Source organism: Talpa europaea (assembly GCF_964194135.1).
Source record: "Talpa europaea genome assembly, chromosome: 5".
Lineage (NCBI taxonomy): Eukaryota > Metazoa > Chordata > Mammalia > Eulipotyphla > Talpidae > Talpa > Talpa europaea.
Genome location: NC_140071.1, coordinates 141,447,170 through 141,473,169, shown reverse-complemented (window position 1 = coordinate 141,473,169; position 26,000 = coordinate 141,447,170). Strand labels below are relative to the sequence as shown.

Below are 26,000 nucleotides of genomic sequence, written 5' to 3'. Positions count from 1 at the left end.
CCTGAGGGCATCTCTACCCCCTCCCAGCACCAGGGGTGGGTGGGGTGGGGACCTGCTGAAATGAAGCGGGGAGAGAAGGGCGCAGCACCGAGACCATGGGGCCAGGCTGCTGTGCAGGCCACGCAGGCCTGGAAGGTCAGAAGAACTGGCCGGTTGGGAACGCAAATGAAGACACTTCCGGTTTTGCTCCAGGATTTGGGGTGGGTTTCCAAGGAAGCGCAGACATGCCAGACGCCTGTCCTGCCTTTGGGCTGCGTGGTGGAGAGTGCGGTCTGTGGAGTGGGTGGACGGGGTGCGGGAGGCGCTGTTCTAACTGCTGGGGGTGGAGTGCACGGCAGAGATTAAGGTTGGTTTTGCGTGTGTGTAAACATCTGATACGTGTCAAAGGTTTTGCACATCTGCTACCCAATTGGAGGCTCCCAATAAATAACCTTTAGCTAGAGGTGGGACAGAGCTATTTAACCCCTTTGACAGATAGGGGAAACTGAGGCACAGAAAGGGCCAGGCTTGTCCACATTCGAGCAGGGAACGGGTCAGGCAGCTGGAACCAGAATCCCAGCTCCCCAGCTCCGGGCCCAGGGCTCTTTCTGTGTCCATGTCGTCGGGGAGAGTTGGGGCCGTCACAGCGCCGAGACGGGCCTGGCGGGCTGGCAGCAATGGTGTGGTCCTTCTGGGCAGCGCCGGCAGTGGCTTAGCTGCTGCAGCCGTGCGAGCAGGCGTGGGTGAGAAGGTTGTTGTTGCATCCGTCTTGGAGTTTGCCCTGGGCCTGGCTCCCGGCCCGGCCCTCGGTGTCCAAGAGCTGGCCGCTCGGCCCCTGCTGCCTCCTCAGCCTGGAGCGGACACAGCACAGAGTTAGTGATGGGAGCGGGTGCAGCGGGGGGTCTAGGAGGCACCGGCAGCAGAGTGACCGAGGGGCCCACCCACACCCGCCTCTGGCCTGGGGACATGGGACCTCCGGCTGCCAAGGGGCTCGGGGGCTGTGCCTGGCACTAGGAGGGCCTGGAGACAAAGCCCCACATGCTGGTCATTCACTTGACACGGTCTCAGTCTCTATCCAGTGGAGATGGTTCTGCCTCCTGGAGCCGTGTGATGTGTGGAGATCACCGGTGTGATCCGCCGAGGGCACACGTCCGCGAAGGCAGTCGGTCACGCACTCATCATGTCATTCACTCCTCATGTCATTCAGTCCGTCCAGACACCACCGGGTACCCGCCCTGGCCGGCGGGCAGAGGCAAGGGGCCGGCGACGCCGTCGAGACACTCAGTCCTCGGGAGCCGGGCCTCTGAGCGGGGGGCAGCTGCCCATCAGATTGCCCCACGAAGGCGCTCAGAGACCCGCACCCACACTGTGTCCTCCGCGAGGGCCGTGGGGGGTCTGCTGCTGGCGGCCCCTGCCCGCCGCCCCTGCGTGAGGGAGCGCTCAGCCTCCCGCCTCCGGGTCGTGGGGCTCAGGGGCACGCCGTTGCCCACAGCTGCCCCTGCAGGTGCACGGTGCGGGCCGAGACCATGAGGAGACGCTTCAGGAGGCGGGGAGCGAAGACCCCGACTCAGACCCCGGCTCAGACCCTGGCTGATGACTCTCGTCACCGGGCCCTGGCGCGGGGGCATCCCGGGGGTGTGCTGGGGCCGGGGCTGTGGCTGGGCTCACGCCAGCCGTGCGGGTCGGGGCCCCTGCTCCTGGCGCCCACCCTGCACCGTTCGCGGGGCCTGAGAGGCAGGGAGCAGGGGTGGCTCTTCATGCTCGGAAGGCGCTGAAGACTCCGCTGCCGAGAACGGAGTGGGAGGCCTCGGGGAGACGCGGAGCCCCCCCCCCCCCCCCCGCCGCCCTGATCTTGCTCGGGAGGAAATGAGCGCAGAGCTTAGTTCACGTCCACTGGCGCGGATGGGCCACTTATCTCTGCCCCAGCAGGGACACTGAATTTTCTCAGCCAACCTATGAAATGAGGAGACGGCTCTGTGACCCGCATGCCACCGACAGACACGAGCGCTCTGGACCTCCGCACCCAACACGAGAGCGTGAAGGGCCCAGGGGGCGCGGGATTGGGGGGCGCACACATCTCAAAGGCACCACGCAGAGGAAAGCTGGACGGTCAGCAATGCTTAAGTAACGAAGCACAGCTACTGCGTGGGGAGGGGTCGGGGACAAGCTCCCGGGCGCCAGGGCCGGCTTCCATGGGCATCCGGTGCCTCAGCACACAGAGCACTTTAAACTGCCCCGGGGCCTTCGCTTGCTGTCCTGACCATCCCGCAGGGGTGGCCGGGGGGTAGGGGAGATGCAGGCTTTGGCACCCCACAGCACGAAGTGTGCTTAGCATGATGCCCAGGGGTTCACCTCCCTAAATCCCATTCTCCGCAGTGCCTCCCCTGGGGCTCCCATCTCCTGAAGCACAGAGGCCTGGGGAGGGCAGCCGCCTCCAGGCAATGCTCAGCTCCCAGGCTCTCCCCCGGGAGCAGCGGCAGCATTAACATTCTGACTTTTGTCTGCTGTTGCCTGAGGCAAAAAACGTACTTGTGGAAACCTTGGGGTACAGTCCTGGGCCCTGGGTGTGCAGGAGCAAAAGGTGTGGACTCTCCCCCTGGACTCTGCTCGCAGAGGGAGCAGCTCTGGGGATGCGGGTCCCTCCCTGGGGGGCCTGCTGCTGGCAGCCCCTGCCCGCCGCACCTGCATGATGGGAGCGCCCAGCACGTAGCTGCCCTGGTTCTGAGTAACAGGGGTTGAGGCAGTTGTGAGTCCTTGTTCAGCACCTCAAGTCACACCTGCATCTACCCTTTGAGGAGCAGCTGGTACCCCCGTGCTGGTGCTGAGAGAGGGCCCAGGGGACGAGCAGTGTAGGAGGTCACCAGGGCCCTCAGAGGGAACAGAGCCCCAGCTCCAGCACTGCTCGTCCCCAAGTTCCTGGGTCAGCAATGGGCTGTGATGCATCGCTGCCCCCAGCAGAGCTCTGTGCCCACGCTCCCTGGGCACACGCTGGCTGCGCCAGGAACAACGCTGCGAGCTTTGCATCAGGCTTCCGAACCCCCCTCCATGCCTCCTTGGTCGCTCAGAATAACCCACAGGGAGGCAGAGCTGCCCGTTTGCTTTTATCCCAGTTTTGGGCACAGAAGTTTTAGATTCAGAGACCTGGGGTTTTGTGGCCAAGGCCACATGCCAACCAGCAGCAGAGCCAAACTGAGAGCGGGGTGAGGGGGTGTCTTTCTAGCTCCACTTTTCCAAACTCTGGAGGCTAAAGCAGGGTGTCACAAAGCTAAAGCTTTGCACACAATTTCAATGAACACTGTTAAAAAGAGCAACAGCCCCAAAGGGGAGGTGCCTGTGCTGTGTCCAGTTGCCCCGGAGGAGGTCTTCCTGGTCAGTAGGAGCTTCGCTGGGCTTTGGGGCTCAAAGTACAGATCTTTCCATGTAGGTCTTTCAAATCAAAGTTCAAACATCTTTTCCCCAAATGTGCTCTGCAAATGTTTGAACGAGAGGCGACATCTCTGAACTCGGGAGTGCACCCCTGCCCCCATCTGTTCTGGGGGGATGAATGGAGCACAGGGGTGTTGCTGGGATTTTCAGGTGGGCTGTGACTCACGCGCCCCGAGTGGAGTGGTCCAGGACGGGCTATGTCCCTAGAGAAGGGATGACGGCTCGAGCTTGCCATTAGTGCAAACTACTTGGAATGGAATATGGAAAACCACGTACAAGAGCTTCGGCCACTGCCCCGAGGCTGCCCGTGACCGCAGGCACGTCACGTACAAAACAGTCAACGTGCGGTGACTGCATTCACTAAAACCACTATTTTACTTCTGCCAAAATCAATTGCTTTCAATTACTCTTATATTTATTTACTTTACATAATTTGCTGGTAAAACACCTTCTCTGATAATAACAGGCACGCTTAGGATTTTGTTGGCAACTTGGGAGAAGCCCAGGGCACTGCCAACCTCCGGTGCTGGAGGGCGCAGCCATCTCCCGGGGGCCCCCCCGACCAGGAGCCATCACTGGGGCTTCAGCAGCACGCAGGGGTCCTCTCGGCTTGGGGGCCTGGAGTCTGCACCCAGGCGTCTGCTGGGCTCTGGGGAAAACTCCCCGGCCTCGCCAGTTCTGGAGGCTGCCAGTGCTGTGCTGGGTTTTTGAAACGTAATATTTTCAAGGGCTCCAAACATGGTAAGTGGTTTCTTTCTTTGAGAAATGACACAGATGGAAAATGCAGCTCCTCAAACTTCTTTTGCACCAGGGGCTTCTTATTCTACAAAACCCTGGCCTCTGCTCTTGACAAGACCTTTTGGAAGCATCATCGCTGCTCAGAGCTTTGCCCCAGAACAGTACAAGTCCACAGCACATTTCTCAAGCTAACGGGGCTGCAGCTGCAGAGCCGTCAAGGCCAGGCCAGTCCCTGGAGCCACGCGCTACCTGGCTCAGTGGCCTTTTGCCAGCTGAGACCATTCGCCGAGAAGAAGCTGCATTTCCAGGAAATTAGGCTAATTTAAATTTTGCTGTTTAGAAACTGAGGTCCAGAGAGGCTGGAGCCACGGCATTGCCTGTGCACCCCCAGGTGGGCCCTGAACACCTGCTTCCCAGCTCCCCCCATGGGCAGTGAGCGCAAGAGGACACTACCTGTTCTCCCAGCTCCACCAGTGTCCCTGGGGCCCCTGGGGCACATCTGTGGAAGGACATCTCGGGAGCTGGTGCTGCCCCTGCCAGGCACATCTGCTAAGGGCAGCTTCTTCATCCCATGGGGGGCTGGAGGGGGATTTCCTGCTGCCACCTGGAGGGGCTTTTACATGGCAGGTGGGGAAAGGATATGGGAGTGGCATGGCCCAAACATACCTGTCCTCAGGGGAGCTCCTCAGGGAGCAGAGGCCGGGGTGCAGAGGCGGCCTGTGGCTCAGGGTCCACGTCCCCAGCTCGCCTGCCCACCAGGCTCTCTGTGCCGAGACCCTCCCCCACTGGAAACCACGCTGTTGCTCTGCTGCCTCGTGGTAACGGGTGCCAGCCTCACTTCAAATCCACGACCACAAGTCTCTAAGGGGCCCTCAGCCGGCTGGTGAGACCCCAGCTCCCTAATCAATTCTCTTTCCCATGGGGGAAGAGCCTCTGTCACCCGCTGGCATTCATCCCTCTGCCCCCCGGAGGCCAACACTGCAAGCCCAAGGCCCAGAGCAGGGCTGGTCAAGTGGGAATGAGCCGCCAGCACCCACTCCTGAGCCTCCTGTCTGAGTCTGCTAACAAATCTGTCACAGCCATATGAACCCCCAGTTACTGACATGGCCAGGATCGGCCTGGCCACCCCCCACGCCAGCGCTGCCCCCCTTCTGCCAGGCATGTGGTGGAGGTCTCGGCGCAGTCACGTCACCACACCCCTTCAGCATCACCACCGTAACTTGCCCTGCTGCCATCCCTGCCGGCCACACAGTGACAGCCCCTTCCCGTCCTCCAACGACGGCTGTAGGGACATGACGTCCACTTCGCCCATGCTGAGGGGCAGTGAGCCCAGCTCCCTCACCCAGGCTGGGGCAGACGCTGTTCCTCAGAGCTGGGGGCCTGACTACTGCAGCAGCTTCCTGCTGAGGCTGCCCCCAGCCCCTGGGCCCCGTCCCCGGGATGGGGTGCTGGGGCCTCCTCAGTCAGGAGGCAGAGGCGGGGCTGGAGCAGGGGCGTGCGCAGGGCTGGCTGCTCCTCCTGGGAGACTGTGCTGGGGGCGCCCTGCCTGAGAAGGTGGGGGGGACTTACTTTTCTCTGTTGAAAATGATGAAGTCCTTGCGCACGGCCTCCAAGCACTGCTGGAGGTGTCCGTTCTGTGGGAGAGCAGAGAGCACCGTGAACTCGAGCGGCAGCGGCAAGGCCAGCATGAACAGCCGGGTCCAAACCGGACTGGCGGCTGATGGGGGCTGGGCCCTGGCTGGGGCAGCCCTGCGTGGGTGGGCCCCGAGGCAAGTGCTGCCAACCCCAGGCCCTCGCTCTGTCTGAAGCTGTTACCTCGGACTTAAAAGGCATTTTAAGTGGGGGAACCTCCCAGGCCACCCCGGAGGCTCACCCCTCAGAGGCTGCCTGCTGGTCGGATGGGGCTGCCGGCCACGCGATACCCCCACTCCTTGCACCCCCAATAATGCACCCAGTGTGGCCAGCACCTTCTGCACCCAGCGCAGCAGTCCTGGGCCGAGCACCAAGCTTCTGGGGGCTACAGAGATGTTTTCATGTCTTAAAATAAGCAAGGGGGGAACGTGAACTTTCAGCAGTGACGTTTACGTTCCTCTTCACGCAGATGGAGCCAGGAAGTGTAACCTTCAATCGTTTGTAAGGTAGAAGGGGGCTCCTGTGGCGCCAAGCGTGCCCCTCCTCTAAGGTCTGGCACGGTGAGAAGGGGCTTATCTGGAAACGGGGTCTTTGCAGATGTCACCAGTCAAGAGGAGGTGACGGCGGAGAGCTGGGCCCTCAGCCCCAGGACGGGGGTCCCTGTGAGGAGGCCGTGTGGAGACCCAGGCGGCAGACGGGCCTGAGAACACGGAGGGGCGGACGGAGGCAGCTCCAGCCAGGGTGCCCCCGCCCCGTCCCTGCCCCGGGGTCTCCTGGCCGTACTCACCAGGGGACAGCTGGCCTTCGTGCCGTCCTTGGAGCGGCTCTTGGCCAACCTTTTCTTCTTTTTGTGAAGCGGCTTCGACTCGAGAATCATTTCTTCCAGTTCAAATGTGGGATCACAATTCAACCTCCCTTTCTGAAGACAAATGGAACCTGGTTTGTCTTTGTTCTGCCTGTCATAGAATTTCTCATTCACTCATTCATTCATCCATTCAACAAGTGAGGCTAACGTGACTGCGGGATACAGCAGTCACAGCCTTTCATACGTCATTCATTGCTGCCCCCAGCCGCACCAGGTTAACATCCATGGGGTTCCTTAGTTTCCTTCCACGCACGTTCACGTCATGGGGCTGCACACAGGCACATTTTCTCACATGCACATTCTCATGCCACACGCCATGTTTCTGTAAATTTCACGCTGAACGCGTCCACGTGAAATGCCACGGCGGGTCAAACTTGCGCAGTCCCCGCCCTGCTCCTGCTCCTGCTCGCCGACGGCAGGGGGTGCTGGCCTGGCTGCCGAGGGCAGGGCCCACCCACTGTGGTCAGGAGGGGTGCGGACTCTGGTGGCCGGCGGGCCTGCACCCGAGGCCTAGCTCGGGGGCCAGTCTCTTCCGGCAGGACAGCCTAGTGCTTACAGCAGCAGCCGTTTTGAAGATGCCCCGGGAAGCCCCAGTTCTGCTCCCTCTGACTCTGGACAAGTTCTTAATTTCCTTCAGACTCAGCTCATCAGCAGCAGAGTCTGGATAAGAATCCCTCCCTCGAAGGAGATTAAGTAAATCCATCTCTGCAAAGCGCTTCATTCGGATCAAGTGAGAGGAGACTTTCCTGGCGGCGGCTCCCGCAAGGGGGGCCCGCTGCGCGCCAGCCGGGGGAAGGAAGCAGCCTCCGGCGGTCCAACCTGCCTGGGCCGACTGCTCAGGACTGGCTGGCGCCTGCACCCCAGGGGCCGGAGCCAGAGCCACGGCTCTGCACACGGAACCAGGGCAAGCCCTGACATTTCAACTGCCCGGCAAGGCCTCTCTGGCCTCAGCCCCGTGACCTGCAACGAGGCAGACCTTCTGGTGCGTGAGGCGGGGGGTGGGAGATGCAGAGACACTGCTGACCCGGCCCCTGCCACACAGCCGGGGCCCGCGCGCGAGAACCACGGTCCCTGCTGCTGTGCTACCAGCTGACGGGGTGGGAATAGAGCGCCCCTTTCCTTTCCCAGTCCCAGGGGGCCCCACGTTTCCACTGGACCTGCTCTGAATCCTTCCTGGGGGTTTCAGCCCCGACAGCTTGTTTTTCACCCGCCTGCATCATGCTCTTCCCACCTCCAGCTTCTGGAGCTCCACCGAGACGCCCCTTCCCTGGCCTCCACCGCTCGCCCTCCCCAGGAGCAGGGCAGCCTTCAGGCCCAGAGAAGAATCTGCCATCCACCCCCACATCCCTGCGCCCGCCACCCCGCCCCACCCACGCCCCAGCCATCCATTCCCCACCCACCCTTCATCGGCCCACCTGCCCCTCTCCCCACCCATCCACTCCGAGGCGGGCTCTGGAACTACAATGCCTGGGGCCCAGCCCTAGACCCGACAATTCCTTGCTGGGGAACCACGGGCGAGCACCCTGAGGACACCAACTTGTACAGAGAAACTAGCAGGGCCCGCGGCCCATCATGAAGAAGCTTCTGTCAGATAATGCACGTGGAGTTTGGGACGTCGTGCTCAGTCCTGCCGGCTGCTGCCACTCACCCGCTCGTATTGACGTGACACACACTGAGGGCCTCTAGTGCCTTCGAGGGCCCCCTACGTTCTGGGGCCTCTCAGGCAGAGGCCACCCTACTTGGCCTCGCCCTCTGAAGCTGGGGGTGAGGGTGGGTGTGGCATACGTCACAACACACCCAGCTGCTTCCACAGACCTGGGCGCCTGTCCAGCGACCAGAGGGCGGCCGTCCAGCCACGCAGAGGTGGTGGGGCTGCTGGGGAAGGGCCCCGGGGTGGGGATGTTGAGTTTTCCTCTCACCCAGAGGGCAGACCCTCAAATGGGAGGGGTGGGGTGAGGCGGGGGACACAGAGACGAAGAGGGTGCAGAGGTGCGGAGCCCAGGACGCAGGAGCTCCCAGGACGGCAGCAGGCATGGGTCGGCTGGGTACGCGCGAGTGTGTGCAGGAGTGAGTGTGCGGGGGGGGGGGGGGGGGCGTGCAGGAGTGCCTGCCTGCGGGGTGCGTAGGAGTGGGCGTGCACGGTGTCTGGGGAGGAGCTCAGGCCAGGGCTCCCGGTCAGGGCCACACTCACGTTGGGCACAAAGCCGGGCGCCAGCGCCTTCTCCAACACCGCGTCCCAGTTCACGTCGGCCAGGTAGGGCGCACTCTGGACATCGCCCAGGCTGGACAGGCGGCTCTCGGGGTCCTTGGTCAGGAGCTGTGGGAAAGCGTACAGGGCTGGCTCGGGCTGTGCCCTGCAGGAGGTGTTGGGGCTCCAGCAGGCGGCATCTGGCTGAGGGCTCTGCCTTTCACACCCTGTTTGCGCCTGGCCCCGTGTGATGGCTGCCCTGGGGGTGTCATCCGTGTTCACGTCTTCACAGCCAGAAAGGAACAGGGTGGCCAGGCCACTCAGCAAGGTCAGTTACAGGGGCCTCTAGGAAGGGGCCCGGTTTTCAGGTTCCCTGTTTCTCTCTGGGCCCAGTGCTCTGAGATAGGCCACCGCCCCAACATCTGCAAAGGCCCCCAATTAGAAATAAAAAGGATGAGTCTCCTCATCGTTGGCCTTTTGGCCTGGTAACAGGCATCTGAAAGTCAGGAGGCAACCTTAGGGCCTGATGAAATGTCTCACTTGTAGCCAAGGGGACAATTCTTTGCTTCCCCTCAGGAAGGATTTCTGCGAATTAGGGGCAAGGCCATGGAAAAGGCTGTCGTGGAAATGATCTTGCTCCAAGCAGGCAGGACCCCGCCCCGGAGGGTCGGTCTGGGGTGAAGCCCGAGAATCTGCATTTGGGGAAACCTCCCTCGATTGTCATCAGCCTCTCCTGGGGAAGCCAGGGCGCCTGAGCTCTTGAGCTCAGCCGGGGGAAAGACCATTTGCAGCAAAGAATGGTAAAGAGCAGCTCGCAGTAAGGAGCTCCCTCTTCCAGGTGCTCTCAGTGGGCTGAAAAGTGCCCGAGGCTGCGCTGTCAGTGGCTCTGCAGAAGCCCTGGTGCCCAGAGGCGCTGCTCCCGGGCCAGACCCGCCCCACGCAGGGGAGGGTTCAGCTCGCTTAGCTTTTCCCACCACTGTTTCTCCAGTGGTGATTCTGGGGTCTGTGGGGCTGCTCCCACGCCAACCAGGCCAGCCCCCAGGCCAGCGGGCTGTGGCCGCCCCTCACCTTCCTGAGCAAGGTCACCATGCCCGAGCCCCACGCGGAGGAGTAGTGCACGCGCTCCACCTGGAACATGCCGAGGATCTCGTCGATGGGCGTGGCCGAGTGGATCTCGTACGGCCTCTGCAACAAGGGACAACGGCTGAATCAGAGCGGGGTGACCTCTGTGCCATGAGGGGGTACGTTTATGCTCCCGAACTCAGGGGGCAGTGGCGGGTGTTCCTCCTCACAGCAGAGTGGTGGTGGCCAGCAGTGACCACCCCTTAGGGCAGGGTGGGCACCTGGCAGCTGTGTCATCTGTGGGGGCCACGGGAGCTGCTCGAGGGACTCAGCAAGGCCACACAGCTGGTGGCAGGGGTGGGATGCCCAGCCAGAGTCCCTGCTCTGGGCTGGGCAAGGGGAGAGGGCTCGCCGCCACCGGGCTCCAGCTGCAGCCTGCTTGAGGGCCGCGAGGGGCAGTGGCAGGACCACGTCACCAACGGCTGGTCTGGCTGGGGGCAGGGGTGGGGAGAAGCCCACTCCCCACCCTCTGCCCCACAGTGAGGGTGCACCATAAACCTAGTGCCCGGGTTCCTGGCCGGTGAACTAACCCTTCTGATGGAGTGTTCTCAGCAGTGCCACGCAGCTTCTTGCTCCTAAGAACCAAACTTGCGGAAGTCTATCTTAACCATGACCTCATGGAGGCCGCTTGAAGAGTATCTGAGCACCAGCTTAGGTCCACTGACACCCCCTTCCACCCAGAGAAAAATTCTTCCTCTGTCTCTCTTACACACACACTCTCTCTCTCTCTCTCTCTCTCTCTCTCTCTCTCTCTCTCTCTCTCTCTCCATCCATCCACCCTCCACTTGCTCTGTGGTCGGAGCTGCTTCCTGGTTCGCATCCCAGTCACATCCCCTTGGGCTAGAACAAGCAATCATTTCCCAAGCAGCAGTGGCGTGAGCTGATCCTGCAGGAGCCTGGAGGCCCGAGTTCATGATTAATCCACATGAACCTGATTGTCTGGAATGGCTTCCAGCTGGGGGCTCCTCTATCATGCCTGTCTGTATTCTCAGCGTCCTGCGCAGAGGCTGCCATCCCACAAAGGTCCCAGGGCACAAAGGCAAGGCCAAGAGACCAGTCCTTCCGCTGGCCAGAACCCACACTGGGCGCTAAGAGGCACCTGAGGTGTGGCCTCCAATCTCACGGCCTTCAGTTCCCACGCACTGTTGCCAACCGGGGGTGGCAGCCTGAGGAGGGCAGGGTGGGGTAGGGGGCTGGGGTGGGCTCAGTGCCCTGGAGTGAAGGCACATTCCGCTGGAGGAAAAGCCTGCCCACAGGGGAGCGCCCATGCCTTCAGCTGTGTCCCCCAAGGAGAGGTCTCTCCCTGACTCTCCACCTCCTCCCTTGTCTGGTGATTGAACCGGGAACTTCCACTTCTGCCAGGGACACACAGAGCAAACCCAAAACCCGTGGGCTCCCTAGAGAGGCTAACTGTCCGACATGTTGAACATTCTTCAAGTATGCCTTCTAATGTAAAAAAAAAAAATTAATGGGAAGTAGAATACAGTTTTAAAACGAGCAATTCTAAATCTCCACCTGAAGTTGTGTAACGGCAGGAATGGGCCTGTAAATAGGGCAGGAAGGACACTGAGCAGGTTGCCTCATCCAGCAGACCCGAGTAAAGCAGGAGAGAGTCCTGGAGCCCTCAGTGGCTTTTGCAGGCTTTTATTGGGATTTACCAGGCACACGGCAGGCAGGGGTGCCAGGGGGCCGGGAGGCTGGCAGGTTTCCCAGCCCCCAGCAAGTCTTCACTCTTTCTGGGCTCTCCAGCCTTCTCTCACATTCTCTTTGCTCTTCCATTCCTTCTGCTTCTGCTTCTGCTGGTGTCTCCATGACGCCGCCCTTAAAAGCCCAGTCTTAGCCCAGGTGAATCCCATCTATCTAGGCCCACACCCTATTCCAGGTGCCGGCATCAGGTGTGCACTCAGGACCACAGGGTTCCCTCATCCATCCTGATGGTGGGAGGGCAGAAAAGCCTGACACTTTTACCTTACCCTACAGGTTGCTATCTGCTTTGCATTTGCACGACTCCCTTGCACGTCATCAGTTATAACAACTACCATAATCAGAAATAAAGGCAAACATTTATCGAGCGCACCTGTTAGGTACACGAAGCTCACAGAATCTGTTCGAGCTACTGTGCTAGAAATGACTGTTTCACAGAAGACAGACCGGAGGTGCCACACCTCAGAGCTGGGAAGTGGTGGCACTGGACTTAAAGCCCAGGCGGGCTCCTCTCTGACCACTGCCAAGTGGGTTGAATGGTTGAAACAGGTTAAATGGCCTATTTGCTCTCAGACGCCAGGCTCCTATTCCCAGGCACAGCAGAGGCCGGAATGCGTAGCTGCAAATGATACAATTTGAGCATGTGCAGAAGCAACTAACCTTGTGCTGGAGTTGGGAGGCCAGAATCAGATGGCCAGGGGTGGGCAGGCAGGGGTGGGGAAGAGGGGGCTGCCAAGCTGCATGGAGGGGAGGGGCCTGGCAATATAGAAAATCTAGTTATTTGAGGAAACCTTTCCATATATGGACAGATTTTGTAACTAATAAACTTCAGCCAAGACACATTTTTAACCCTTAGACGATGAAATTGAACTACTTTGTCCCCAACCGCAGTCCCCAAAACCTCTATAACCTCATTTGTTTCTAAACAGTGAAGCAGACTTGAGTGTTCTTGCTGCCTCCTTGGCAACTAATTTACAATAAGGCTTTTTTCCCCTCTTTGCTCAAGATCCAGTGTCACAATACTGGTCTGCGTACACTGGGCAGCAAGCCCACTGTAGGATGGGGAAAATGTCAGGCTTTTCTGCCCTTCCGCCATCAGGATGGATGATGGATCCTTGCGGTCCTGAACGCATGCCTGATGGCGCCACCTGGAGTAGGGCGTGGGCCTAGGTAGATGGGATTCACCTGGGCTGAGACTGGGCTTTTAATGGCGGCGTCGCAGGGATGCCAGCAGCAGCAGAAGCCGAAGAGAAGCCGAAAGAGAAGAAGCCCAAAGCAGAAGCTGAGACTGCCAGCCTCCCAGCCCCCCAGCACCCCTGCCTGCCACGTACCTGCTGAACCCCAATAAAAGACCTGCAAAAAACCACTGAGGACTCTGACTCCTCCTTTACCCGGTCTGCATGGGATCAGAGAACCTGCACTGTGGTCATTCCTGCCCTTACACCCACCGCTCAGTAGTGTCCCCTAGATTCATATCTTGAGCTCCTAACCCTTAGTACCCCACGTGACCTTGCTGGGAGAGTGGGTGTGTACAGGTAGCCAAATGAGCCACTCTCCCTAATTCTCCCCACGTCTAGGTTGGACCAGACCAAGATAATCATGAAATGTCCCTAAACCATGACAAGACGGCAGCTGCATGCATTCAGAAACACTTGGAATACGGTGAGCAAAATAACAAACTACAGCTTCTGGGACTCCAGGCTCAGGTTCCCTCTGTTGGGTGGTTGTAGAGAAACCCAGGTCCTTTGAAGAGGACATAGCTGACCCTTGGCAACAGGGTCCATTTATATGCAGATTATGTTTCTCTCCTGAGGTTTCCTCACGACAACTCTCACAGCGCGAGGACGCAGAGGACCAACTACAAGGGCCTTGAGCGTCCATGGATTTTGGTACCTGAGGGGGGATCCTGAAACCATTCCCTTGCTGATACCAAGGCGCGACTGTAGTTAAGTTTGGGGGGATCCACAGTTATACTCAGATTTTTTATGGAAAGGTGTGCTGTACTCCCAACCCCCATGCTGCTTAAGGCCAACTGGATTGGCAAACACTGAGATCAATATTGCATCTGCTGGTGGTAAAGAATTCTACTTAGGCTTTGCTCTCACTCATTGGCTTAGGCTGTGTTGACTCAGAAAACCAAGTGGTATTTATAAGGGAAAGAAACTACACGAACTGCAGGTAGAAGTGATTCTAGCAGCAGGCACCAGAGAGACTCATTATGGAGCGCAGGTGTGTCTCCAAGAAACTCAGTTTACAAAAAAAATTTACCAAGAAACAGAAGAAAGAGGAAAAGAACCTCCATAAACTTGTTACTCTGGCTGGTAGAGCTGCGCTGGGCCTTGGGGACCATCTAATCTAATGTTTCTTTTCCAAAACCTTTTTACTCAAACCCCAAATACAGAATAGATGAACGTGAAAATCCGTTCTGGGGCTATTTAAACTTCCGAAGCTTGGACAGAGTTTTCTTCCCGTAGACCTGTGGCATCACCCCTTCAGGGTCCCAGAGTTCCAGGAAATAGCTTAACACAGCCCAAGAAGGCCTCTGGCCTTCCCCTGTGGAGATGCAAATGTATAGGAGGGGGTCACCGAGCCCCTTTCCTGCCATTTTTGACCTCTGGCTAGTGGTCTCTTTGCTTGTTGCACCAGGGGGTGAGAAGCCAGGGCTTGACCCAAGGGCCCCGTGGGTGCTGAAGGTGGGGGGATCTGTCAGGGGTTGGGGGGGAGGCCAGGAGGCGGGGACAAAAGACTTGATAAGATCTGTAAGTCCCTTCTCTGGGGCGAGGGTTGAGAGCTTCTCATGCCCTCCAGCAGCCAGGGTCTGGGTACAGAGAGAGGTGGGGTCAAGGCCTCGTCCAGGCTGCAAGACCCCGCCCGCTTCACGGCACCTCCATGCTGAGACCCTGGTTCACTCGACGCCCACCCTCTGCTATGTGGGTCAGGCCTCATCACCGCACCCCGGGGAACACCCAGGGGAAGGACAGCTTCCAGGTCCGCATGGCCCGTGGGTGTGGGAGTGCTTTCCTGTGGCTCTTTTTGGCTAGATCAGTCCACTGGGGGGCTGGGAGGTGCCCCCAGGAGTAAGTGGGATCACTGCCGTTGCTTGTACTACGGGGTATGATGATGCTTATTTGTGCTGACCGGACACTACCGGTTTACAAACTGCTATCCCCGCTCACTCCCTCACTCCCTCACCATCGCTGGACGCCTTGAGGGCGGGTCTGTGGTGGCAGCAGCTGTACAGAGGCCCGTGGGGCCATGTCAGAGAAGCCGCGAGGGCCGGGCTGGGCTCTGCTAGCTGCCAGCGGGCACTGGAGCCGAGAGGTACAAGGCGCACAAAACCGGTGCCTGGCGCAGAGCCCACGGCCCGGGTGACCTCAGCCCAGGAGCAGGAGCAAGGACGGGGCTTCCCGCCGCGGTCCCGAGGGGTGACATCAGCCCAACAGCCCTCGTGCGGGGCGAGCGTGCCCAGGGGTGCGCGTCGTCCCTGCTGCGGAAGTGAAAACCTGAGTCTGGAGGCCTCGCATGGCAGCCCCTGGCGCGGTCAGCCACTGACCTTCAATGAAATTAAATGAGAACAGACTGGCCCGCCCTTATGGGGCTGCGGGGAGAGGAGCCACCCCAGGAGTAAGAGGTGGAAGGGACAGAAGTGGCCTGGCCCGCGCCCTCCCCCACTCCCCCGTCCCACGTCTTACCCAGCCCCGCAGCAGCTCATAGGCCGTGACGCCCAGGGACCACCAGTCGACGGGGTACGAGTAGCCGGGGCCGCCGTCCGCATACACCTGGAACACTTCTGGGGCTGCCGAGGACAGGACAGGACACAGCGGTCACCACACCGCCCCCCCACCCCCCGCCCCACGGCCACAGCTTCTGCCGTCAGCGGGCCCTGCCTCCAGGAGCCGTGGGGAGCAGCCTGCAGCACCCCGGGGGACAGTGACACCCAGCACAGACACAGGAGCACCCCAGGGTGCTGGGGGTGGGTGCAGGGAGTGCAGGCTGTGAGTTTGGGGGAGCATGAACTGTGGCCCGCATGGGGAGCAGATGGGGCAAAGTCAGAGCTAATATGCTGACATGCTGTCCCCAAGGGGCTGAGAGCCTCGAAAAACATGTTTCCAGCAGCAGACCCTGGCCAGGCATCCTGCCAGCGGGGAGCCGATCTCGGGAAGCATTTTATTTTGGCCTAGACGGGATCCGATATGCCATCCCCAGGAGAGGGGAGCAGAGACGGAAGGCAGGAGGGGCTTCCGAGGGCTCGGGACAGAAGGCAGCAGCATCCGGCGTCCTGGCCGAGGCAGGCAGGTGGGCACGCGGCAATGTGAACGCAGCTTTGAAAAGACAAAGTCGATGCTATGCAAATTTCATCTTGATTAAAAAAAAAAAGGCAGGGAGGATGGATCCAGGGGTGGGGATCTTGCTCTTCAGGGGCTGCAGGGCCTGGGGACCTCTGCTGCTCTGTAACAGGGTACACAGTATGACATCATCTCGTTGCCTCACCCCTGCTCACTGGGCCCAGGGAGCTTCCTGGCATGTAGTGGCCCATACAGCTTCCAGGGAAGTGGTGCAAAATGCGGATCATTTCCTGCAAATTAATTTGCAGCCATAATTCCATTTTACAGTTGTCAGAGTGGCCACAGCCGACCCGGGTGGTGAGAGACGGCTCCGCGCAGATCTCGGGCTGGCATCCGGAGGGCGTGGGAGGGCGTGGGTCCAGGCTTCAGGACCCAGACCAGATCTTATTTTGCCCATGGGGGCTCTTCAACCCCTTACTCCTCTGCAGGCCCGTCCCCTGCCCCTTCTGGGCGAGCACATCAGTCCGTGTCCTGGATTCTCACCAAACCCGTGTCTTAGCTTGCAGCGCTCACCATGCTGGATTTTAATTAACCGTAGACGTGTCCATCGCCTCACCGGGCTGTAGCGCTTTAAGAGCAGAGATACAATGAAGTCAGCCCAGGTCACCAGGGACGAGCAGGAGCTGGTCTGGAACCAGATGCACAGTGCTTGGGGGTCATAAGAAGCTTAAGTCCCAGGGCCCGGGTATCCCCCCTCAGGGCGACCCTGGCTGGCAGAGGCTGCACTTGACCTCTGTGAAGTCGCAGGGTCCAGGGTCACCATCGCCCACCCCCGCAGTGAGATGCTTTCAGCACAGGCGCTGACACCGAGCAAGGTCCCGGCATCGCAAGCTGGTTCCTGTGATGTCAATTCATTACTGAATCAGAAACAAAATGCACGCCTAAGTGGAAGCCAGTTCACGAGGAACATGGGGGACAGGTCCCCGAACGCTACCAGTGCGTGTCATGGCTGCATTACAGCGAGGTGGAGAGCAGAGATAAGCAGCAGCCTGGCTTGGCCGGGGTCCCGGCTGGGTGCTGTCATTCCTGTTCCTTGGCTCGCGGGCGGGCAGATGAGCTCAGGTGTCACACTCACATTAATTTGAGATGAAATTGCTCCATCAGGCTGATGGTAATGCTAGAAGCATTAATAGCAACAGAAAACTGATTTCATTAGACACCGCCGGCTGGCGAACATTAGGCCTTCGCGCCTCTGCCGGGGAGGGGCGGGGGGCTGAGGCCGTGAACAAGCAGACAGAGGCCTGAAGTGGCCGAGGCAGCAGCGCCTGGAAACCAAGTCACCTTAAGCATGGAGGCTGCAGCGCGTAGATTAAAAATAAAAGACTTCAGGAGCAGAAATATCCTCAGAGCCAGCGATGCCGCTGCCAGGGATTTGTCTGCAGAGTATAAAACGCTGGCTGAGAAGACACCGGCGCCACCATGTCCACTCGGCTCGTCACAGCCGCCGAGAGAGGACTCGACCCAGCAGCCCCACGCGGGGACGGGGCGCGCCACGCGGGGGGAGCAGCGGGCAGCCGTGTGAAAAAGGAAGGGCTGCCTTTGGCGATGGCGCTCAGGGGCGTCCGAAAGTAACAGACGATCGTGATGATCATGATGGTCTCACGCGCTCGTGGATGTAAGAAACTCGAGAGCGCGAACCAGAAAGACACAGAAAAGTAACTCTGAGCTCAGAGAACCAGGGTGGCCGCCAGAGAGGATGTGGGGGGTGGGAAGCTGAGTTTCGTAAATAAATCGTAAATCAGTAAAATTTGATTTAGTAGAGAAGACCTCTGGGAGTTTTCCCAGTTGCCATGGAAGAACGTGCTCTCAGAGCCAAGGGTTCGAAGCAGCCAATACGCGGGGCGGGGGCGAGCATCGGACCCGCACGTCACGCTGAGAGGAGGCTTGTGAGAGGGAGCCGCGCTCCTGAGACATCCCAGAGTCTCTGTTTCTCCGCGACAATGGCTGTTCCTCCCGGCGTCCCACTGGGCCAGCCCCAGAAACAGGCAGCTGCGAGCTTCGACCTGGTGCAGCCCCCCACGCTCGCCCACCAAGGCCCCGGCTCCTCTCTGGGTCTCCTTCCCTCGGTCCCGCTGGCTTCCTCTTAGCACTTCCAGGGGCCACGCGCCTCCCTGCTTGGGGCCGGGGCCTGCGCAGCTCCAGCCCCTGCGCTGCTTCTCCACCTGCTAATAAACAGCAGCTGCTCGCCCCGAGAACCCAGCTGAAGGTACATGCACAGCAAAGTAGCTCTGACACCCCCAGCGATGGGTAATCGTGCACCCACTGCTGCCACATCGGAGGCCATCACATCCCGCACAGACCTCAGACAGTTACGCTTTGTTCGACTGTGGGCGCTGGACAGTCTGACTGCCGGCTTAGACATGAGAAAGAGCTAGATCTCTGACCAAACCATCACTTTTCTTGAACCCCACTAGCCTGAGCAAGGAAGAGGAGCTGGCGCCCCTGGGCACTGCGGGAAGTAGGCAGGGCCTCCCTAGAGAGAGGACGAGGAGGCTGCTGGCAGCTCTCAAGGGCTGGCTGGCGGCGTGCGCAGGCTTCAGGGACAGAACAGACCTCGCCTGTCCAGACACCAGAGTCTGTGCCCCTTCACAGGCCCTGCCCTACAGTCCCCCTGCGACTGGGGGCCAGGGTCGGGGTTCCCTTGGGGTGCAGGACCTGGGAGCAGAGCATACTGCTCCGGAGTGGAGCCGGCCGGCCGGGAGCCCTGCACAGCCCCTGGAGCGAGCCCACAGAGGAAGGCGCAGGCCTGCCGCCACCAGGGCACCATGCACTCCCGGAGGGCAGGTCAGGCGCAGAACACCGAGTCTCCGTCTGCCACGGGAGGGCAAGCTGTGCTGAGTTCTGACAGGCAATGGCTCTCACCCCAGGAGGGATGGAACTGATGAGCGACCCTCAGGCAGGGGACTGTCCGATCTGCTCTGGGTTCCTGGCGCTCAGCATGGGCCACAGACGCAACCACAGATGACCACGGCAACAGCCAAGCCAGCAGCCGGCGCAAGTGTCCAGCACGTCAGGCGTCACGTCCTGCAGCTCCCATCTTCTGTCGCTAAATCCTCGCGATGCTGGGCCCCAACTCTGCAGGCCCCTTTCTCAGATGGGAGGCTTGAGCGACCTGGGGCCTGGGCGCAGCCCCTCTTGTGCACTCACCAAGCTGAGCGCCCGCGTCCACCCTGCCAGCCTGCGAGCCCCACCCAGTCCACGGCCCGCGAGGGGCCCACCCTCTCGCCCCGGCACCTGGGGAGCTGGCCCTTCCTACTTGGGTGACCCCTGTGCTTCTCCAAGGTCACACATGAGGCTGATCTGTGAGTTTGATCATGAACCCCAGCCTTGAACTCTCCCTGGTTCCCAGGCCCTTGGCCCGGCACCAAAGCCCCCACACTCCCTGCCTCTCCTTCCCACCGCCTCTTGGATAAGCTGCAGGGGTGCAGCTGTTCCTTCCCCCGTGCCTCCCGCTGTCTCAGCCCAGAGGAGCAGATTCCACCAGACTGTTGGGGTGTCTTCCACTTGCTTACCTCTGTACCTTCACCCTGGCTGTTCCCTCTGCTTAACACGGCGCCCCTCCCCCGTGCCGGGCTGGCTAACGAGCACACTGCAAGGCTGGCTCAGACGGTCGCCATCTCCGAGACACGTCCCGACAGTGACCACGCATCCGGGCATCCAGCTGGCCGGCGACCCCGAGGTCCAGGTCACTGGCTCATCTGTGAGCCCCGGTGCCTGCCGGAAGGCTGCTCCTCCCGGGCCTCCAGGAGTGTCTGCTGCATGACGCTGAGCTCTGCACCTCGCCCCACATGAGTAGACTCGGAAGCTGGCGGCTGCTGCCGAGCATTTCTGACGCCTGATGTGGAGCTTTGCAGGGAGATTTTCATTTCTCTGATTGCGAATTCCATCTGCTCTTTAATTAAGGAAAATTCAGTTCCAGGCAAATGTTTCTTCTGGGATCATCCTTCACGAGCGACCTTTGGGAGCTAACTCATCAGCCTGTGCCCTGGATCCACGTCTGGAACATTCTGGGGATGTGCTGTGGGCCCCGGAACTGCTCAGCTTAGACGGACAAGATCAACAGCCAGCCCCCCACCACCAGGGATCCAGGGCCGGAGCTGCAGGCTTCCTCTTCATGGAGAGAGCTCCCCCTCTTTCTTCAAAAGCCCCTGCGCCCCACTGCCTGGCACTGTCAGCCCCCACTGTGAAATATTAATGACACAAGGAGTAGATTCTGAGGAAATGATGACATAATGCTTGATTCTCCTCGCACCCACAGGCGAGCCTGACAGAGCAGGTAAACAGCGAGGCCAACCCCCCGGTCAGCACCCAACAACACAAAGCTGTCCCACAAGCCCCAAAACATGAGCAGGTGGGAACAGACCAGCAACAGGGACAAGACATCCACGAGTGACTCCCGAGGGAGACAAAGGGGCAAAGAAGGCAGCCTCTGGCAACGCAGGGGAAGAGGCTCCGGAGCCAGCAGGAAGTCACGGGCAAGCGCCAGCGGTTTGAGAACAGCAGCTGAGCGGAGGGTGGCCAGGCCGCCCCGGGGGGGGGGGGGGACAGGCTGCCACATCTGTGGGAGCCCCCTGAACACAAAGAGCCAAGCACCCCAGCCACAGCTCGCTTCTAGAGAGACCCCAGGAGAAGCTGCCGGCAGCGGCATCCAAACTCCTCCCTCCCTCCCTGTTTCCCTCCCTCTTCCTATTTTTTCTTGAAAGGGACGGGGCAGGGACCCTATAGACAGAGGGAAGAGAAGGTGCAGATGGAAGTGGGGGTGTGGAAGGGAGCTGGGGAGCCTCAGCATGCAAGCTGCCTTGGACTCTGACACTTGACAGAGTGGTCAGTCTACAGAGTGGAAAATCACCCTGAACCACGCCACCTTAAAAGTTGAGGAAAACTAATTTCACATAAAAATGAGCAATGAAAAATATTAAAGCCAAATCCCATGCAAGGCTATTAAAAGAAAAAGGAGATTAGAGAGCAGAACAACACTTTCCAGTGAGAACGCGCGCACACACACCCCCCAGATCAACACTGCCAGCTGTCTGGACGGCTGTGGGGGGTTGCTCTTATCAGTGTTCCCCCATGAGTCAGGCCTCTGGCCCCTGCTCTGTGCAGTCCACTCCCACGGGGTCTCTGCTCTGGGTAGTGGGACTTGCTTTGCCTTATAGGATATCAAGAAAAGAAATAGAGAAAATTTTAAAGAAATGAAGGGAGAACTAAGAGAAATTCAAATATGACAAATATTGAAGATTGGCAGAGAAGACCCAACACTCAGATAATAGGCATCCTTGACAAAGTAAGGGAACAGAATGCACACTACCAATGACATCGCCCTCAAAAGTCCTAAAGAAAACCATTTGGAACTACTCTTTGGACAAGGCCTGGTAAGGAAGAACACAGACCCCAAAGAAGCAACACCACAGTTATATTCTGGCAGCACTACTGGACTTTAATAGAAGAGAAAAAAAGGTTTTGTTTGTTTTCTTTTAAGTCAGAGCCAAGGCTTTTTGTCTGGGTAGTTCTCTAGAAAATGGGGGGCAGGTCTACTTAGCAGGAGACAGCTTTGGTAAAGGGCAAATGTGGGACAGAGGATGGCACCCCTGGGAGGCGGGAAGAGGGGTGGCTGGTGGGTGTGGAGTGACAATGAGTCAGGAGCAGAACCTGAGGCCTGATCACACCCCAAAGGGGACCCGAAACTCTCACCCATGTAGGGCTTGGTCCCAGCCATGGAGGAAGCCTTTTCTGCTCCTTTCACGACCGTCGCGATGTTGAAGTCCGTGATGTGAACGTGTCCTAGAGGCAGAGAAACAGAAACTCCAGTCAGCAGGGGCTGCAGGTGGCTGGGGCCGCCATGTCTCATTAACATTGTGGTCTGCAAGGTGGGGTGCGGGGAGAAAATAGTAGCACATCTAATAGTACTTTATCTGATTCTTCGGAAAAAATCTATTTTGGCAGCATTACTTACACAAAATAAGCTGTGGAAACAACAACGTGTCTGTCAGCAGGTGAGCGGCTAAGGAAGGGTCCATATGTATACACTGTGGGTATCACTCGGCCGTGAGAAGGGAGGAAATGACAGTTTGTGACAACATGGATGGGGCCTGGGGACTTGACGCTAAGCCAGAGTCCGCTTACACACAGAATCCAAAAACAAGTCAAACTTGCACAAACAGTAGAAATCCCAGGGGCTGGGAGGGATTGGTAAAGGGACAAACTTTCATCATAAGAAAAAGGTCTGAGGACCAAATGTGGCTGCAGTGACCGAATGTCACTATGGTATTATCGTTGTGTAATCGAAATGGACTGAGTAGAGCTTAAATGCACATATAATGAAAAATGCCTTGCTTATACTCAGGTTTTACAATGTGGATTTTTTGAGTGTTGCATGTATATTATTTATAAGCAAAACTACTTACATTGGGGACTTGATTAAAAAAAAAAGTATGCATCCAAGTTTAGAGGCCCTGATCCAGAGCTGCCAGGGGAGGTCAGTCAGACCCGCTCTCTGGGTGCGGTGGGGTCAGGGGCAGGTATGGGGATTCTCATGCCCAGACAACAGTCTTGAGCTGCGGTCACTTAGTCTGTTCCCGCTGATTATGGCCACTGGGGTCCCTGATTAATTTAGTGAGAAGGCATCTGGGGGCCAAGACCTCCTTCCATCCAGCCTGGGGAAGGGTCCAGGTGGGTCATGGAGAGGCCAGCAGCACCTACCAAGCAGATGATCTAGAACCACAAGGTAGAGAAGAGGAACAGAGATGAGGGATGGAGACAAGACAGGTGACAGTCTTTTTTTTAACCTTTTCTTACAATACTTCTAGAAGTTATCTTTGATATTTAAATCTTCGGACCCTATGGAATATTATTTTTGCATATGGTATGAAATAGCATTCTGACTTCCTTTCTTCCAGATGGACAGCCAGTTGTCTCAACCACTACATTAAAAAAAAAAAATTCATCTCTTCCCATTCATTTGGGCCTTTATTCTGTATCAAGTTCTACACCGACTTGGACCTGCCATTGTTTGCTCCGGGCTGGTGCCCCATTAGCTCAATTAATGTAGACTTGCAGGCAATTAAAGTAGTAGATGGACTGGTTCACTCTCATTATTGTTTATTCTCGATGTTTTCTTGGTAATGCTCACTTGTTTATTCCTTAAAGATGTTAGAAACTTTCGGTCACTCTTTGGGGTGGAAATTTTTTTTTCATTTTTTTTTCTGCCTATTTTTAACATCATTACAAAAACTTCTGAGTTTTGCTTCTCTCTCTTGTGTTTGGAGACTCTGTTCATTTTCCATAGCAAAGCTGCCAGTTGTCTACCAACATCCCATCTGCCCTTCTCACAGAAAGAGAAGTTTTAACTGGGTCTAAAGGCCACAGTCCCGGCCTCCCCTGCAGCTAGCTGTGGGCACAGGACCCGGCTCTGACCGTGGAGGGGAGCACGGGAAGCTCGAGGCCCAGCCTTTCCTACAAGGGCAAGAGAATTCCCGACACCCTCCTGCCTCCCCTGCTCCTGCTGAACAGCCGCCTTCTCTTTGGTTGCTCGTCCCTGTGTGGCCCGAACGTCCCTCCACAGTCTTCACAGATGAGCAGGACAGCCCTGGCCGTCCTCGGGCGGGGGGGCAGGACGCTGGGGCCTCCGAAGCCAGGGGCTCCAGCCCAGCGGGGCCACCCTGTGTGACAGGCGCGGCTCCCAGTGAGCTGCCTTTCACCACGCGCGGAGACGTGGGAAGTGAAATTAGTGCCCAGCGAGGGTCCCTGTGGCTTCCTTCTCGGAGAAGGGAAATTGGGTGCAGCGTGAGCCGACTTGCAGGTGTCTGCTGTCCTACGCTGAAAACACCGGCGCCCGGAGAGCAGCAGCGCCCGGGCAGGGCCACCAGCACGTGTTCCAGGGGCGCGGAGGGCACGTGATCAGCCCTGGCAGGCGTCCTCCGCTTTGCCCGGCGCTCGTCGCCGGGCCTGATGCCACTCGGAAGCCTGGGCCTTGTCTCGGCCCGTGCAGCCACCCTCCAACACCAGCCCGGCGGGCCGGCACCGGCAGACGCCGTCTGGCTTGGCTAGCAGGCCCTGGCCGACGGGAAGTGCCCGGCACGGAGGGTGGCGTTTCTAACGGGGATGGGGCTCAGGGTGCTACAGCCGAGTGGGGAGGCCTGACCCGCGTCTGTCTGTCACGCTCTGGAGCTGGGGGGTCAGGGCCAGCATTTCAGGGTTCTAGGCGGAGACCCACTTCCTGATTTACACCGTGTCTTTGCGCTGAATCCTCAGGTGGTCAGGAGAGAGAGCTCTGGTCCCTCATCCCTATGTAAGGGCACCCCGCCCAACACAGGGCGCCACCAGGGGGCCCTCCAAACCCAAACACCTCCCAAAGGGCCCAGCTGCAGGTACCATCACACTGGGGTTAAGCCTTCAACATATGGTTTGGGGAGAGGGAGGACACATATTCAGTCCATAGCAGATGGGTCTCCATGAGCCCCCTGCTCCCCCTCGGGTCATCCTAGCATCTACCACCCGGTCTCTGTCACCATGCCCACCTCGCCCAGGTCTGCCTGACTCATTTCTGTGCCCCTAGTGCCCTAACCCTGGCCCGAGCCTGGAAAAGATACTCACTGAATGTTTGTTGACTGACTTACTGACCAAACAAAAACACCTGGCGAGCAAGCCCTCCCCCGCTGGCAGAGAGGGCGTGCTGCCCCAGGGGTTCCCAACACCATGTCAACGCTGCAGCAACATCGCTTTCTCCACCTGACGTCCGAGGGCGGCACCCAAGCCCCCTCTCTAGGGTTTTGTAACCCCCGGTACCGGCTTGGTTGGCACTACAGGTTGGTGTGTTTTCTGGGTATTAGAGTACTTGCCACTGAAGCGCCTTTGAGGGATTTGTTGGTCTTTTCATTCCTTCCACGTTGTCCGCAGGGCACCTCCCTCCACGCCCGTGAGGGAGTCTCAAAGCGGCGGACACTGAGGACGTGTGAGCCCCATATCATAGGTCTGGGGGTGGGCTTGATAGGCTGAAGTCCCCTGGCCGCCTGCGGGGCTAGCGGTCAGTGCTGATGCCCAGAATCACCTCCCACAAGCACCAGAGATGCTGATTCCCAGAGTGGACCTGAACCTTTCCTCCACATCCCAGGAACAAGCACCCCAAGCCCCCCGAATCTGGCTGCATTTCTGCTGCTTCTTCTGCAACTGCATCTCATGAAGAAGCCCTGCCCCTGCCCCGCATGACCACCCCCTCGCCCCTCTCAGCCCCTGTGATGAAACAACACCCTGGGTCTTGGCCAAATGAGTGAAGGCTGGGGAGTCACCACTCTGTAGAGCCAGAAGCTCCGGAGCAGGGATGACGAGGGGTCTGCTTGGAAGGCGCAGGCAGCCCTGGAAGCCGGTCTCGCAAGGTGCAGGGTGAACTCTAGGTCTGTCCTCCAGATGCCGGGCGGTGAATGCCTGGGCTGGGTGCTGAGGCGGTGCCCACGAGGGGGCGCTATGCCGGGGGTTTGGGTGTGCTTCCCGAGACTGCCTGCTTCCCTGTCAGCATGACGGAGCCAGAGCAAAGGCTCATCTGCCCGACCTCGCCTCACGCCCAAGGCCAGGCTGGGCCAACCCCACGCGCCCCCGCTCTATGCTAATAACAGCTACATTTCTCAGACCTTGTCATCGGTCCAGGGCTTGGGGTCACACGGTCTTGCCACTTATCTTCATGGAGATCTTAACGAGCTTATCACAGGGAAAGAAACCAAATCAAATCCAGGCCCCGGCTTATCCAGGCGTCATGCGGCTGCTGGCGGCAGAAGACCGGCTCGTCTTGCGGCATGCCTTTGCCTGATAGAGACGAAGTGACCCCTTGATTTTCTTTGTTCCACTGGGTGTGACCGCCTCACAGCCTGGGTCAGGCGCACTCTGGGTCAGGGGACACAGGCTGAACTGGTGCAACAGCTGGCGTGAGAACCGCACTGCCCCTGGGCTTCCCAAGAGCATTGGCTGAGTTAGGGGAGCGCTCAGCTCCTGCCTGCCACAGGGCCTGCCC

At 58.8% G+C, this 26,000-nt stretch overlaps 1 protein-coding gene across 2 annotated transcripts in view; it reads right to left on the bottom strand.

Moving 5' to 3' along the window:
• Positions 1 to 544: 544 nt before the first annotated feature.
• STK32B (serine/threonine kinase 32B) overlaps positions 545 to 26,000 on the bottom strand; it is a gene marked incomplete at its 5' end in the record, with an annotated part of 156,031 nt that continues 130,575 nt past the window's right edge. The window contains 7 exons of one of the 2 annotated variants that reach the window (XM_084233442.1): positions 545 to 830; positions 5,713 to 5,777; positions 6,563 to 6,694; positions 8,832 to 8,957; positions 9,897 to 10,013; positions 15,347 to 15,450; positions 21,692 to 21,781. In XM_084233442.1, the coding sequence (XP_084089568.1) occupies positions 692 to 830; positions 5,713 to 5,777; positions 6,563 to 6,694; positions 8,832 to 8,957; positions 9,897 to 10,013; positions 15,347 to 15,450; positions 21,692 to 21,781 (773 nt within the window). In that variant the 3' untranslated portion in view covers positions 545 to 691. The remainder of the gene's footprint in view (positions 831 to 5,712; positions 5,778 to 6,562; positions 6,695 to 8,831; positions 8,958 to 9,896; positions 10,014 to 15,346; positions 15,451 to 21,691; positions 21,782 to 26,000) is intronic. The other variant, XM_084233443.1, reaches the window with a different exon arrangement.